At 40.2% G+C, this 16,291-nt stretch overlaps 1 protein-coding gene across 1 annotated transcript; it reads left to right on the forward strand.

Moving 5' to 3' along the window:
- Positions 1-11,955: 11,955 nt before the first annotated feature.
- On the forward strand, positions 11,956-13,578 carry LOC147401608 (E3 ubiquitin-protein ligase). Its single transcript, XM_086442939.1, has one exon. It carries the CDS (start codon positions 12,018-12,020, stop codon positions 13,335-13,337), a length of 1,320 nt encoding a protein of 439 aa, XP_086299065.1. The 5' UTR covers positions 11,956-12,017; the 3' UTR covers positions 13,338-13,578.
- Positions 13,579-16,291: the final 2,713 nt, after the last annotated feature.

The raw sequence follows: 16,291 nt of genomic DNA on the forward strand, positions 1-16,291 counted from the left end.
GGATCAGAATCATTAAAAGAGTGAAGAGGAGAAGAGTTGAGCACTTGACACACATCTTTAAGATAAGGAGTGGACTTACCGAACTAGAACCCTTTGGGGAGCAGATGGTGGCGTTCACTGAAAGATATTTATAGGGGGTGGCCAGGCCCCATTATGATGCACTAGTAATGACTCTGCAGGTAGGCACCTTCATGCTTAAAAGGGTGCTAGTAGATATCAGTAGCTCGATATATATTCTGTATGCATCGACCTTTTTAAAGATGGGCTTCAACAGAAGCGTGCTTGCGCCAGCAAGAACACCTTTGGTCGGTTTTGACTGGAGATTTAGTCAGCCTTGGGGAGAGATAGTGCTACTAGTCAAAGTAGGGCCGGTGACTTTGATGGCCAAGTTTGTGGTCGTTAAAGCAAGTTCTCCGTACAACGCCATCCTGGGCAGATGGTGGACTCATGAGATGAGGGCGGTCTCGTCCATTTATTATCAAGTTCTTAGGTTCCCCACACCACAGGAGATGTGGGTTATCAAAGGTGACTAAATAGCAGTGCAAGTGTGCGCGTTAAGTAGGGAATAGTCGATTGAAGATAGAGCTCAGGAATAGCAATTACAGTAGGGGGATACCAAATTTGGTGGACCCCAATGCCTAGAAGGTATATAGATGGTGGACGAAGGAGAGGGAAAACATATAGGAGTAGGAGCCGAGTTGGAATCAGATGAGTTAAATGAGATAATATAGTACTTAAGAAGGAACATGGACATCTTTGCTTGGTTTATTGAAGAAATGTCAAGAATCAGTCCCAAGGTGGTTTGCCACCATCTGAATGTCGAGCCAGACTTCAGACCTGTTAAAGCAAAAACTAAGGAGACTAGCGCCGCGGTTCAGAGAGGCGGTGAATGATGAAGTGAACAGGTTGATTAGGATTGGATTTATTAGGGAGGTACAATTTTCGAAGTAGATAGCAAACATTGTGGCAGTGCCTAAGAAGAATGGGAAAGTCAGGGTTTGTATAGACTTTATGAATTTGAACAAGGCCTGTCCTAAGGATAGCTTTCCAATGCCAAGGATAGACTAGCTTGTTAACGCAACCTCTAGCCACGAGAGATTATCCTTTATAGATGGTTACTATGGCTATAACCAGATACAGCTCAGCCTAGATGATCAAGAGAAAACGACGTTCATTATAAAGCAGGGACTTTATTGTTATAAGGTGATGCCCTTCGGATTGAAGAATGCGGGGGCCACCTACTAGAGGTTCCTGACAAAACTGTTCAGGGATCTACTAGGCAGAATTGCATAAGTGTACATAGATGACCTGCTAGTCAAGAACAGAAAGAGGGAAGATCATATTCGTGACCTAGAGGAGGTCTTTTCCAAGAAAAGAAAGGTGGGAATGAAGCTTAACCCAGAGAAATGTACCTTTGCGTTAACTTCAGGGAAATTCATAGGTTATTTAGTCACAAAGAGAGGAATTGAAGCCAACCCAGATCAGATCAGAGCACTGTTAGAGATGCCATCCCTGAAGACCCAGAAACAAGTCCAGAAACTTGCAAGGAGAGTAGTCGCTTTAAATCGCTTCATTGCTAGATCTTCTGATAAGTACAGGCCTTTATACCAATTGTTGCGGAAGAACTACCTGTTCAAGTGGACAGAAGAGTGTGAACGAGCGTTCTCAGAGTTGAAAAGTTACCTCGGCAAGCCATCCATACTTTCCAAGCCAGAAATAGGGGAGGAGTTAGTGTATCTGGCCACTTTCGAACACACACTCAGCTCGGTCTTGGTTAGAACTGGGGTAGTAGAGGAGTAGTCCATTTATTTGTTGAGTAAAACCTTTTCAGATGTAGAGATGCATTACACAAGACTTGAAAAGGTGGGGTTAGTGCTAGTCTATACGGTAATGTGCCTACGATCGTACTTCTAGGCACATCGAATGCGAGTCATCATAGAATTCCATCTGAAGTCATTGTTGGGAAAAGTAGAGGGATCGGGTAGGATGGCCAAGTGGGCAGTTCAGTTAGCAGAGTTCGGCCACGAGTAGCAGTCGAGAGTTTCGACAAAAGGCCAAGCAGTAGCTGACTTCTTGGCAGACTTCCTAGTGGAAGATAGAGCAAAGTTGTTAGTAGAAGAATTACAGAAGGCAGAGGACGAGCAGGAGCCGCCAAACGGATCAGGTTGGAAAGTCTATGTGGATGGATCGTCCAACTTTGAGGGGTCAGGCATCGAAGCAGTACTAATCACCCTAAATAAAACAAGAATAGAGAAGGTAGTGATCCTTGGATTCAAGGTTTCAAATAACAAGGTGGAGTATGAGGCAATGCTATTCGACCTAGAATCCTTAACAAGACTAGGGGCAACGGAGGCTACGGTATACAGTGACTCGTAGTTGGTAGTTAACCACATCAACGGGATGTTTGAGGCCCAGGATCCTCAGATGCAGCTTTACCTGGAGAAGATCAGGGCAGTTGTGCATCGAGTTGGAGATATCAAGATCGAACATGTACCCTGGTCTAACTCTAGAAGCCCTGGTCTACATCACGTCGATGTTGGCCGGGCAGAACAAGAGGGAATTACTGTTGAGTTACCAGGAGAACCCGTCTATAAACGAGTTCGAGCTGCCCAGCTTAGTAGCAGTTGAAGCAGACCAAGGATGGATAACACCAATCCTAGCGTACCTACAACATGGGAGCTGCCTAGTGATCCAAAAGAGGCCAGACAAATCAAGAATATAGTAGAGAGATACACAGTTCTAGATAGGACTTTGAACATAAAATCCGTAAGGGGGCCATTCATGCGCTGCCTAACTCTAGAAGAAGCAAAAAAACACTAAGGGAGATCCATGGGGGCGACTGTGGGAACAATTCAGAGGGGAGAACTTTAGCAAGGTGCTCTCTCAAGGGTATTTTTGGCCCTACGTACAGAGAGATGCAGCTTCGTACGTCAAGCATTGTGATAGCTAACAAAGGCACGAGAGGATAATTAGGCAACCAGTGGTGCAGCTCCACTCCCTCATCAGCCTTTGGCCATTTACACTGTGGGGGATTGACTTAGTAGGCTCGATGCCAAGGGCCCTAGGAAATCTTACTTTCCTACTGGTGGCAACCGATTACTTTACTAAGTGGGCGAAAGCACTCCCACTTGCCAAGATCCAATAGCAAGAAGTCTAGAAGTTCCTTTGAGAGAATATTATTTGCATATTTGGTTTGTCCCACACCATAGTTTCTGATAACGGAAGACAGTTTACAAGAGAATAGGTAAGAAAATTTTGCAGAAAATACAGGATAAAACAAGTGTTTTCTACGCCCCAGTACCCTCAGGACAACGGGCAAGCTGAAGCTACAAATAAGGTGTTGCTAGACATTTTGAAGAAGAGGTTAGGGAAAGTCAAAGGCAGGTGGACGACATTATTGCATAGGGTCTTGTGTGCTTACAGAACAACTGTTAAAATGTCCACGAGAATGTCCCCAATCGCTATGGCTTATGGAGTAGAGGCAGTAATCCCCACAGAGAATAGCTTTCTTACGGTGACTTAGTTGTAGAACTACTTCAATAAGAAAGTCCGTCCTAGCCAGTTTCAGGAAGGTGACTTAGTACTGAGGTGAGTATTTCAGAACACGGAAGTGTCAAACATTGATAAATTAGGAGTGAATTGGGAAGGGTCCTACAGAGTGGCAAAAGTGGGCCAAAGGGGAGTATATTATTTACTCACTATGACTGGTCAGGAGTTACCCAGACCTTGGAATGCGTGTAATTTAAAGAGATATTATCAATAAATATTATGTTATTATTATATCTCATCTGTGTCTGCAGGGCTAAGCTGAAAAAGAGAATCCAATCGGGATTCGGGCCTACGTGGGTCTCCCCTGCCTTCATTGGGGGGGGGGGTGAGATGTCTGGTCAGGGCCCAACTCTGACACAATTAACAATAGCTGTGTGGATCAAGCTGAGGTCCTGACCTATGTGGGTCTTTTTTGTCCTTGTTGGCAGAGTAAGATGGCTGGTCGAGGTCCTACTCTATCATGAGTTAGAAGCATGTTTCAGTGGAATCCAGCTGGGATTCGAGCTTATGTGGGTCTCCTCTTCCTTCATTGATCGAGAGAGATTGCTGGTCGAGGCTCAGCTTTGGTATGAGTAATAATAGCCGTGTGGATCCAGCCGGGGTCCGGACCTACGTGGGTCTGTTCTGCCCTCACGGGCAGAGCAAAAACTGGTCGAATCCTACTCTACCACGAGTTCACTAACCGAAAAGTTAGCCGAATGATTATAGCCGAGATTGGGCAGAGTCAGAGCCTTCTTCAATGATAGTGACTTAGACAACCGATCATAAGAACAGTTCATTGTGGATCGTATTATAGTTCAGACTAGGGGTAGAGTCAGAGTCTTCTTCAAGGACAGTGATTCAGGTCGCCAGTAACACAGTTGGTACAGTTCGGATTGTGCTCAGAGTATAGCCAGAATCAGAACCTTCTTCAAGGACAGTGGCTCTAGAACCCGGAAAGGTTCTACCAAAAGTTACACTTACTTTAGGTAGAACCTTGGGGGATGTAAAGTAGAAAGAAAGTATGTGTGAACAGTTAGCAGTGCAAGTGTTTGAGCAAAATGTATGTTTGAAAAATCAGCAGCATAAGTATTTGAGTAGAAAATATGTTTGAACAGTTAGCAACACAAATGTTTGAGCAGAAGGTATGTTTGAACAGTTAGCAGCGTGAGCGTTTGAGTAAAAAGTATGTTTGAAAAATCAGCAACATAAATGTTTGAGTAGAAAGTATGTTTGAACAGTTAGCAGCGCGAGTGTTGGAGCAGAAAGTATGTTTGAAAAATCAACAGCGTAAGTGTTTGAGCAGAAAATGTGTTTGAACAATTTAGTAGCAGCTAGTAGCTTGTAAGTAATCGAACAACTAGTACTTTCAGTATGTGTGGGGGTTGTTTCAGCCAGCACATATACAAGCAGTATAATCAATAGAAAGAAATTGTAGAGGCAGTAGTACGTGTAACCAAAACTTTTCATTAAGTTAAGGAGAAAGTACAAAAAATCCCAAAAGAAGGGATAAGTACAAAAAACACAAGTACAACAACAGAGAACAAATTATCCTTCAGAGGAAGGCTGAGTAGTGGAAGCAGGAGCAGCAGAAGGGTCTGCTTCATTAGTAGTGCTAAGGGGATCAACGACTCTGTCTTGGTCCTCGAAGATAATAGGGATGGATGGTTGGACAGGGGGTGAATCGACAAGCTAAGCTGAAGAACCCGCTACCTGAGCGAGGTTCAATTCTAAGGTAGCACCAGCTTCCATGAGGTCCCCAAGTGCTCGAGAAAGGATAGCAATGGGATTCCCTTCCTTATCCAACTAGAAGGGGGAGCACGCCCAAAACACTCAGTCCAAAAAGCATCCTGGGTAGGGGATATTACGGGAGCATCTTCTAGGTCCACTTCACCATCCATGTCCTATTTTTCGTCCTCATATTGGAGTCGAGCAGCTTCGAAGCCTTCATGATAAGCCTTCACAAAGGACTCCTCCATCAGCTGAGAATACCGGGCCTACAGCTGCCCCAGTAGCTTCCTTGTTTCAGCTTCATCCTCTTTGGCCTGAGTAACTCTGATTGAATCAGCACTTGTTCTCAAGGAGGTCAGCTTTAGTTCTTGCTGCCAAATTTTTTCCTGGAGTTCTGCTAACTCTACATCTTTCCATTGCACTCTCTCCTTGTAGTTGGCCAACTCTAGTTGTAGAAGACCCTGGAGATCTGTCAGCCTCTTATTGGATGCCTTCAAGTCTAAGTTCGCGTTGGATAATTGGGCCAGGTTAGCCTCCATCTCCTTCCTAGGCTCTTGAGAAAATTGGCTAGAGGAGGCCGGCTCAGCCTGGAGCACAGCTATTTTCTTATCCCGCTCTCTAGCCAGGATAGTTGCCCGATTCTCAGCCTCTCGCCACTTCAAGAAAGTCACGGTTCCATACATGTGAGCTTACGAAGAGAGAACTGAGTGTTAGAATGCAGATGTCAGAAGCAATTGAGTAGGGAAAAAGGAATAGAAATTACTTGGTGAAGACCATAGACGAAATGACCGAAGCCCAAGTCAGCATTAGCCCGATCAGCAACATCCCAATCCATAGGAGAAATGGATTGGGAGAGCAGGGAAGCAATGGTTATGGGGTCTTTAATCCTGCAGCCTTTATTGTGGACGTAGCAAGGGGGAGGAAGAGGTTGCCTTCATTTTCGTCCCGAAGATAGGCTCTGCAGTCCATCCAAGCAAAGGAAGCCTCCTTTAGAGGGGTCTTGCGTAGTAGGGGCTCCTCACCCTCAGACCCCTAAGAAGGGGAAGGGCTCCTCATATTTCTCCTAACCAGTTGACGTCTTTTCCGTTATTGGAGAGCAATAGCAGGGTTGTCCTCCCGGGGGATAGCAGAACCCTGCCCAACCTCCGTTCGAATTTCCTCAAATATGCCTGTAGAAACAGCAACGACACCAGCAGTAACCTCGACAATAACAGCAGTAGAGGCAGAAGTAGAGGATGGAACGAAGGTAAAAGACCCCCTCAGGCACTGCAGTTAGTGGACCAGCCTCTCCAGAATGGTCGGTGCCACAGGAAGCGTAGCTTCTTTGTTTCTTCCGCCTCTTTGTTGGGACGGGTGGTGGAGCAACTCAGGTGGCAGTGGAAAGAGGGAACTCTGAGAAGTCGATGTCCATGACGCCGGAGGACACAGGTAGAAATACGAGCTGGGCCCGGTACGCTGGAGGGAAGAGTCAGATTACTCGGATTCCATCATCGTGGAGTAGGCGAAAGCAGCTTACAACCCTCTATGGTATGACCAGCCCGACCAGGTGAAGCTTGTCATGAAGGTAGCTGAGGAACGACGCCCAATAGATTGTCCACCACCGCTTTCTCAGCAGCCCTGGTTTGGAGTTCCACTAGCTCTAACCTTCGGCCTTCAGATGCCCTGCACTGTAACTTTCTAGCCTCTATAGCCGCCAGAGCAGAAAAATCTACAGAAGTAGTAGGAGAGCCGTTAAGAGAAACAAGAAGTGGATGAGTAAGGCCCAAAACAAAATACAAGACTAACAGTCCCAAGACGACATTACCTTGGAAGACATGAGAGACTCTGAATCCTTCGTGGGGCTAGGGGCAAATTCCCAATCTCCAGAAATATAAAAGGGGTCTTTATGCCACCCTTTATCAAAACTTGGGAGAGAAGGGGTCAGAGCCACGGCCATACTCTTGGAGGATAGTGAGAAGAATCCCGACTGATGGGGGATCACCTTCAGGTTGTACCGGGATAATAAGTCATTGGAGGTAACCCCCATCTCTTCCACAGCCTCTACCAGACTGTAACAGTTCCAAGATATTTGTCCAGGAGATCGATTTATTTTACTCAATACCTCTCTCAAGAAGGCAGAGAGAGGAAAACTAAGGCCAACCTTGATTTGGCCAGCATAAACAAAGATTTCCCCCGGGCGATAGTCACCGGGGGTATCAAAGTCACTGCCAATCCGAAAATGCACCGAAACAGGAATGTACAGGCTTCGTTGGATATGGAATGGAGTGATAGCCATGGGAATTCAGGTATAGAAGAAGAAGCAAATAGATAGGAAAAGAAAAAGATTACCTTGATGTGAAGAGGTAAGTGTTGTAGCAAATGAGACTGAGAGAGAGAAAAAACCTTTACAAGAAAAACACAGAAACAGATTTGTAAAGTCTCAGCACGATAGTAGACAAAAAATGCACGAAGTTCCCTATTTATATAAAATTGGGCGCAGGAGTACATATGCCCAAGAGGACAGTACGAGTCCAGTTGAAGCATCGTAGATGGGGAAATGCGAGGAAGCAAAGGGACACGTGGGCGGACACAGATGAAAAAGAATCTATCTGAGCCGTCAACAGAGATACGGAGTGACGTTGCATTTAATACGTCGATTCGAAAATAGTAGGTACAATTATGAAGAGCCTAAATAGCCAGTAGGCACCAACATTACGTCTTGAGGAGACGAAAAGACGTTACGCCTCTTCGAGAGTGGGTTGTTGTAAAGGGAAATAATTGCGCATTAATCTTGATCGTACACGTGTCCAAGACGGCTAGGGGGTACCTATCACAAACTAGTTGATAAAGCGTTGCCCGAGCAAGTAGGGCAGGCCAGAGGAGATGCCTCCCTAACCTGGTTTACAGGATAGCACATCACTGAGTGAAGTCAACCCAGCAAGGCAAGGCAGGTAGACCTTGAGAAAATTGCAATACTGTTGCGTGCACGTCAATTCCGAAAATCCCGGATGTAAGTATAACAGATAAACCCCGATTAGGTAGACAACCCCCAAGAGTTAGTATAAATCCCATGATTACAGCTTATACTGTAGCCTATAAGGGGGGAAACCCTAAGGAAAGTGAGGGGGTTAAATAGCACAGTAAGCACTATTGTGAGGGGGGATCGAGAGCTAGTCAGTATCGATTATTGCTCTTCTGTCTTTCTAACTTGAGTATCGGAGTGTCTGTGGCAGGTAATAAGCCATCGCGAGGAAACAGGGAGTGCATGGAGCGACTTCGGATCAGTGCATGTTAGGACCATCAGAGCTGTCCACCGGATTTTGACCGCACAAGTTGTAATATGCTCTAATGTATCCTATACTTCTGAAAAGTATATGACATCTAGTGTTACCTTAAATTAACTTGTCGCTTCCGGATATACAGTAACGTGTCACTCGTTATGGGTTTTCTATGAACCTTTTTTGGTAAACAATATAATTTTGATTTGTAATATATACTAATTTTTTTTTATCGAAAATATAAACAAGATTTGGTAGTGCTCTCCAATGACATCCATCTGTCATTTTTATTAATCTATTCATTTATCTATCTATCAAATCTTACATGGCATGGCCATTGCATATGGTTGGAGGCATTGTCCCATCAATCATTTAAGAACATACATTCTTTCTATCCATCCATCAATAAATCGATCAATCCATCATTTAACTTCGTACATATCTATTAAATTAGTTTCACTTTTAAAGTTATTCGAAATCTATAGAATGTCAACTAATTTCATTCGATGATTTTAGTTGAGTAGGAAGACTAAGAAAATACGATAAAGTCATAAGACGTAAAAGCTGTGAAAATTTGGCTAAGTAATGGAAAAAGTGATTTTTCAAAGTTGTTGAAATTGAAAATGAAAATGGGTTTTTGTAAATGAAAGTCCTCAACAACATAAAAAACATCGTGTAATTTTTATACCTTAATTCAAAGGAACGATAAAGATATTGAATTTTAAAAATTGGACAAAAACATCAAAATTTACGTTTTGTTCTTGAAACCAAAAATCACATTTTGATACGATGAGATTTAGATCTTAAAATCATTTTCAAAATTTTCAAATAGGGGGGGGGGGCAAAACCTTAATTTCATTAAAGAACTTAAAGTAAATGGAAAGTAAAAATTAAAGAGAACATTTACTTAAATATTTTTAATAAAATAAAAGTGGGAAAAATACATATTTGTTGTGGGGAGAACAAACCAATAACCAGATTTCAAATTTGACCAACAAAAATTTCTAACGACGACGCTGTCAATAAGTGGAAAGCTTCAAAAAGTTTTTGCTTTTCAAATTTTTTTCATCAAAACTCATCCAAAATCGATAAAAAAAGATATCTATTAATTTCTAAAATATCAAACAACTTATAAAAGATTTAGATAACATCTAATGAATCAAAATCAATCGAAAAGAATTACGTAAACATAATTCAATCCATTCAAACATGTGCGAATTTAACGAATTAATAAAAAATTGGAAGAACAATCATAATCTAAAAGATTAAATGTATTTTTCTATGAAATTATTGTATAATTAGAAGGTAAAAGGGAAGACATCCTACTTCGGACTATTTTCGACGGTTGAGCGGAGTTAAGGAGAAATTTTCCTCCGATGAAAATTGAAATTTCTTATGTCCACGCATAGCTCTCTATGAGATTAACGACTTTCCTTCTTATGACAAAACTTAGATCGTTCTCGTGTGACGTAGATTTGAGTTATAACGATTGAGGGGAAAAAGTGGTTAAGTTTTGTTTGGAGAGAAGAATAAGAAAAATCAGATTTTTCTTTAGCGTTATGATATTTATAACTTAAGTGTCATTTTGAGAATTATTTTTTCCGAATGATGATTAGGACATTCTTATATTTTATTTTAAGTAATTTTTCGACACGAACCCAATGGTGTGATCAGATTGCTCTAATTATACTTCTAAATTAACATTTTATCTATTGGATAAAAGTTGACATTAAACTTGAGGATTTGACTATTTTTTCGTTCGACTTCTGATTAAAATGTGCTTACAAGCTAAAATATGTTTTTCGATCCTTTTGAATCTATCGATGAAGTTAGCTTGCCTCAAATATTTAAAATGTGCTTATAGGTTAAAGTATGTTTTTCTGATTAGAATGTATTTACAGGCTAAAGTATGTTTTTTGATCCTTTTGAATCTATCGATGAAGTTTGTTTGTCTCAAATATTTAAAATTAAGAATTCATACTTTTAAATCAATGTCAAAAACTACAAATATTTCCTCGAGACACTCATTGAAAACTTGGGGTATCACAGTTAAGCTACCTTTCCAGAACTCAAGTTGGAATAATAATACTAAATTAACTAAAAAATCTCAAACATACTCGACTGATGTGGAATGTGCACAAAACACAAAGGCAAAAAATCTCTAGTTCTATGCATACTCTAGGTCGGTTGTGTATTTATTTTTTCTTTTAGTTAGTTCAGCATAGAAAGATGTAGGGGTTTTAGAATTGGGTTGGGTTCCATAGACAACACGTTTTGTCCTATATAAGCTAAAAGTTTTGTAATGATTTGATTTTTTGCAAGGATGATCTCTAAGGTGAGGTGATCATCCTCACAAATAGTCAATCCATTCTAAAATTGCTAGTTTCAGTTTACAAGTTGAAGAATCATTGATTGTTATTTTGTAACCACTTTTCATAGGGTTAGAAGTTTTAGAATCGGTTGATTTTTTGTGAGGATGATCTCCTCTCAAAGAGTCAGCCCATTCCGAAATGTTGTCTATGGAAAAATGTCCTTTATAATTTAGATCATTTTTCATTTAACTTCAAAAATGTTAGACAAAGAAAATGACGGGCAGTTAATATATGAGTACTGATAATTTGATGGATTCTTGGTGGATGGATTTGACAAACGCTAATGTGAAAGCACATAACTTATTAAAAAAGTAAAAAAAAAGAAAAATAAAGTTTTTCTCTCTTGCCCATAGTGAAAAAAAAAAGAAACTTTTAGATCTGATCACCTTGTGATATTGAAAATCATGATCCAATGAAATGGGATTGTAGAGGATAAAATTATATCAATTTTTTTAAAAAAAAAACATAAAAGAAAATAATTATTTTTTATTATTGAATTTTATTTTTAAATGTGGATACTTGGTAGTCGTCCATTTTAAATACCATTGAATATGAATATTTTCATGAAATTTAGATGTTTGCGTTGTTGAATTGTCAATGTGATAATTAATGTGGGTCTTACAGTATTTTTAAAGATTTGAAATCTGAAAAAAATAAATATGTGGGCGCAAGAGAGATAAATTTTTTTTTTTTTAACAGGTTATTTGTTTCCACATCAGCTTTCGTTAGCTCCCTCCATCAATCAGCGCTCTTAAGATATTGCCCAAAACGTACTGGGGTTACTTCCACAAATTTATTTAAAACTAATAAAAGAAACAGGCAAACTCCAAATATTTCCTTCGGTGATAACCTCAAGAGTCCCACTAGCCTTGCTATCTTACGAAGATTTAGGGCTGTGGTATTATTGAATTGCAAATGTGTAGTAAGTATTAAAATCTTACTATGTTAGTAAGAAATGTATTTTTACAGATAAGATTTTACGTTCGAGAAGTTTCTCGGTGACTCAACCTTATCCAAGTTTTATCATCAAATCCAATTCTCCTACGTTTCAGTGGGTACTTGATAGATGACCTTAATAAATACGTCCTCTGCAATCTTCTACATTCTATCAAACAATCAAACAAAAACCATGCCTTCTCCTTCTCCTTCTCCTTCTCCTTCGCCTTCGTTGCCGATTACTTTTCGATCCGAAAAAGTCTTAGAAAGAGCTCGGCCTTTCCTCCGTGGAGAGCTCGAAACAATCGATCCAAAACTTCCTTCTCTCGTTTCAGTCCTCCGCTCTGTAGGTGCAGGAGAGTGTTGGCACAAGCATGGAAGTTTCCTCGATCACCTACTCGACATCTACCGAATTCTAAACCTCTGGAACTCTCCTGACTCAATCTCCCTTTGTGGTCTTTTCCACTCTGCTTACTCCAATTCTTATGTCAATCTTGCTATCTTCGACCCTTTAACCGGCCGCGATACCGTTCGCAATCTCGTGGGTGAGGCCGCTGAGCATCTCATTCATCTCTTCTGTATTGTCCCTCGTCAATCTCTCATCCACGAAGACCTTCTCTTTCACTACACGGATCAACAACTCATGAATCATCTCAAATTATCTGAAATTTCATTAAGAAATGCTAAGGAGATGCATATTTTTAATCCACAAGAAGAGTGGAGGAACAAGTTACAGTCTCTTCTTCCATCTCAAGGGATATTGGTGAAGCACATAAAGACTGGAGACGATGTAACTGTGTCGAGAAGGATTGTTGCTGTGTTTCTTATGATGACAATGGCTGATTTTAGTGATCAATTATTTGGTTTTCAGGATGTGCTATTTGATAATTCTAATGGTCGTCTCGAATTCTCTGGAAATGATTTCTCTGCTCTTTGGCCTGGAGATGGAAAGCCTGGGCTTTGGTTGAACTCCATATCCAGAATGGCTGCTTTATATAATCTGATTGTGAGAGAAGAAGAGATTTTCATTCAAGAGAGGAAATGGGTTGGTGGTGGTGGTGTATGTTCATCATCTTCAGAAATAGAATCAAATAGAAATGAAGAGATTGAATTAGTGATTCCTCCTGTTTTTGAGAATTGCACTAAGGTTTTGGATGCAGAGGAGCAAATAATTGCTAGGGATTTGTATTGGGAAGCTGTATGTGAAGAAGGGAGCAAGAAAGGGTTGGAGAGAGCTGAAGAGTTATTAGTGAGATGTATTGAAAAGAACCCATTTGTTGGGGAACCACATGTGTTGTTGGGTCAAGTTTATTTGACAAAAGGAAGATATGAGGAAGGTGAGAGGGAGGCAGAAAAGGGGTTGATTCTGTTGTTGGAATGGGGGAGTCCTTGGGATAAGAGGATGTCTTGGGAAGGATGGGTTGCTTGGGCTAGGGTTTTGGTTATGAAGGCAAGGGAGAAGGCATGGCCTAACACATCATGGGGTATACTTAATTTAGGCCTTGTGAGGTAGGAAAAAAAAACACCCCAAAATTGTCTATGGCTTTTAAATTTATTATTATTTTAGTAGATGTTTATTGTTGGAGAAAATAAAACACAATCAATCTAGTGGTTGGGTGGCATGAGTGCCTGTCTATCTAAGCTTGGTTTGTTATTTGTAGCTTTGGGTTAAATTTGAAAAAAGTCTTGAATAAATTAAAGAGAAATCAATTCATCATTGAAGCCTTATACCATAGACATGGCGGGGGCAATAATTTTGTTCTTCTATTTAATTATGCTTAGAGTCGCATTTTCTTCTCTTCTGTTGTTAAAAATAATCGCACTTTCACTATCTCAATCAATGCTCTTTGGTTTGGGCTGCGTTTGATTTTGTTTTCTGGGTTTGGGTTTTCAAATTTTGCTTTGCAGATCTCACAGTCCAATAATTGAGGCAAATTGTATTTTTCTTTTTCTTTTGTTGCTATTCCCCCACCAGAAAGGTGCACTATGACTATTGTACACTTGTTTTGTTTTGCATGATCTGTATAATAGTGGAGAGGGTCTGTAGGCCCGTCTTTACAGAAGAACTAGAAGGTACTCAGCTAGATTGGTATCTTTATGTATTCTTATCCCAATTACTCGAGATGAACCTTCACCACAAATTCCTGCCAACCATCTTTATCATTAAGAGTCGTGATGAATGCGGTTTTCCTTCCAACCAGAGTCGTGATGAATGTGGTCTTGATAATGCTGCTGACGTGGTAATAGCACAAAACCAAACATGTGCGACTTTTTGCCCTTGCCACATCAGTCGCATATTAAAATCGGCGTGCATTCATCATTGTTCTTATCCTTAATAAATTTTGCAATCACGCTTAATAAAAAAAATAAAAAAACCCCTGAACTCAATCTCAACAGCCCGTTATCATGAATTTCTTAACTTTAGATCTGATAACTTCAAATGGACTGTTTATTTCGTTCAACACAACCGAAAAAAAAAAAAAAATTTATACTAATTATTTATCATTATGATTGTTTTTTTTTTTTTTTTCTCATTTATCTTCCATTTTCATACAAAATAACTGAAGTATGGTTGTAAGTTAAAGTTGAGGTGCTCAATTCAGGGAAATAAAAAAACCAATAAGATGAGGGTGGATTACTTGAGAGGGATACATTTTATTTGAATTATGTTTCTTTATGTAAAAAGATGAAGAATTTCAAGAGTACTCCCAAAACTTTAGAAGAACAGAAAAAAATAAAAAATATGTAAGATAGAATTCATGAATTTATTCTTCAAAATAATAGAGCAAAATCCAACAAAAGAAATGGGTTTCTAAAAAATCTAATTTCCCTTTATTTTAAATTGGGTACAAAGTTGTATTATTGGATTTTCACCAAATCAAGATTTTCACATATCCTATTGGGAAAAATCAAAGTATATTAAAGTTATGTTTTAAGATTTTAAATGTGTAAAATCTAACATGTGGTATCAGAGTCATAGGTTCTTGAATTTTCATATCTTGACTACGAATTATTCATGCATGAAGGTTGTCATGATTTAAGATAAAATTTTCGTTTCAATTTCTTGATCTTGGTTATATGACAATGGCTATTATGATTGAAATTCGATTTTAATATTTTATTTAAATTAATAATTTTATTCAATTTCGGTAGTCAACACACATACGTACTTTCCCATCTTTCTTTAGTATCGGAACGATGTTAGCAAGCCACTCAGGGTAGGTGGATATCGCGAGAAATTCTATTTGAAACTGTTTCATTACCTCGTCTTTGACCTTAAGTGTCCATTCTGGAGCCTATGATAAATTAAAGCCTACGGTCCGTGAATTTACCTTGTTGGTCCCTTTGGTCCTAATGGCCTCACTAGAGCCCTAATTGCTCTATAACTTGGTGGTAGAAGAACTATGTACTACAAATATGCTGACCCAAAGGCACTCGACCTCTAATACATCAATCTCTTGGCTAGATCTGATCTGGGAGGAAAGTAAGTCTGGGGTCGACTGATCTGGCCCCTGGAAGTCTATAACTCTATCTCCTCTCACTCAATTATCTGATCTCGACTCACCGTATCTCTATAACTGGTAGTCTCAATCATCGACATTCTAGCCCTGAGATAGGGTAGCAATCCTTTGAAAAATCTACGTGCCTTCTGTACATCTGTCGAAATGAGCTCAGGTGCATATCGTGACAACTGAGTGAATTCAACTCATAGTCTTTAATCGACAGGTTATCCTGCACCAATTCTAAAAACTGATAGTACTTGATTTCTCGAGTAGTCTTGGATATAAATCTATCGAGAAACATCCTCTCGAAGTTTGCCCATTCAAACAGTCCATCACCCAATACATTCCTCTCGGAATGCTACCAATGACAAGTATCCCCGTCTAAATGAAAGTAACCACTGTCACCCACTGATCTCTTGGACAATGCATGGCATTTGAAAATTTCTCAAGTTTTCAAAACCCACTCCTCGACCTCAACTGGATCGAAAGAACCCCTGAATCTTGGTAGACGTAGCTGCTAGAAATTTTATAACCACATCCCCGGATCTGCCTATGCTTGAGGCTGGGGAATTTTCTCATTACTCAAAGGCACAACATGTGGCCGTAGTCCATGTGGTGGAACTTGGGGTGGAATAGGATCTATCCCTTGAGAAGAATCTTGGCATTCCATAAATTTAGCCACCTTCTTGGCTATCCTAGCTTGTGACTCGAGCATCAGCTTTCTGATCTTGGTCTAAGACTCCACTATCTGTCCCATGGAGGACATCAGCTATGTTATTGGGTCAGCGGTCTGATCTGAAGCTTATCCCGTTTCTGATGCGTTTTAGCCTCTCCATCGATTTTTGCCTCATCCACTCGTTTTGCTTTTGTTTATCAACAATAAGGCATTTATTAGTATAAGGCCAAAGATTGTTTTTATGTAAGTATTAATTACGACCCTAATCTGAAATCTAGCAATGGACAC

Source organism: Akebia trifoliata, chromosome 5 (genome assembly GCF_017979445.1).
Source record: "Akebia trifoliata isolate Shusen 1 chromosome 5, ASM1797944v1, whole genome shotgun sequence".
NCBI classification, from domain to species: domain Eukaryota; kingdom Viridiplantae; phylum Streptophyta; class Magnoliopsida; order Ranunculales; family Lardizabalaceae; genus Akebia; species Akebia trifoliata.

What these genes read in the sequence shown, in the direction of transcription:
- LOC147401608 (XM_086442939.1), top strand. Translation starts at nt 12,018, where the DNA reads ATGCCTTCTCCTTCTCCTTCTCCTTCTCCTTCGCCTTCGTTGCCGATT.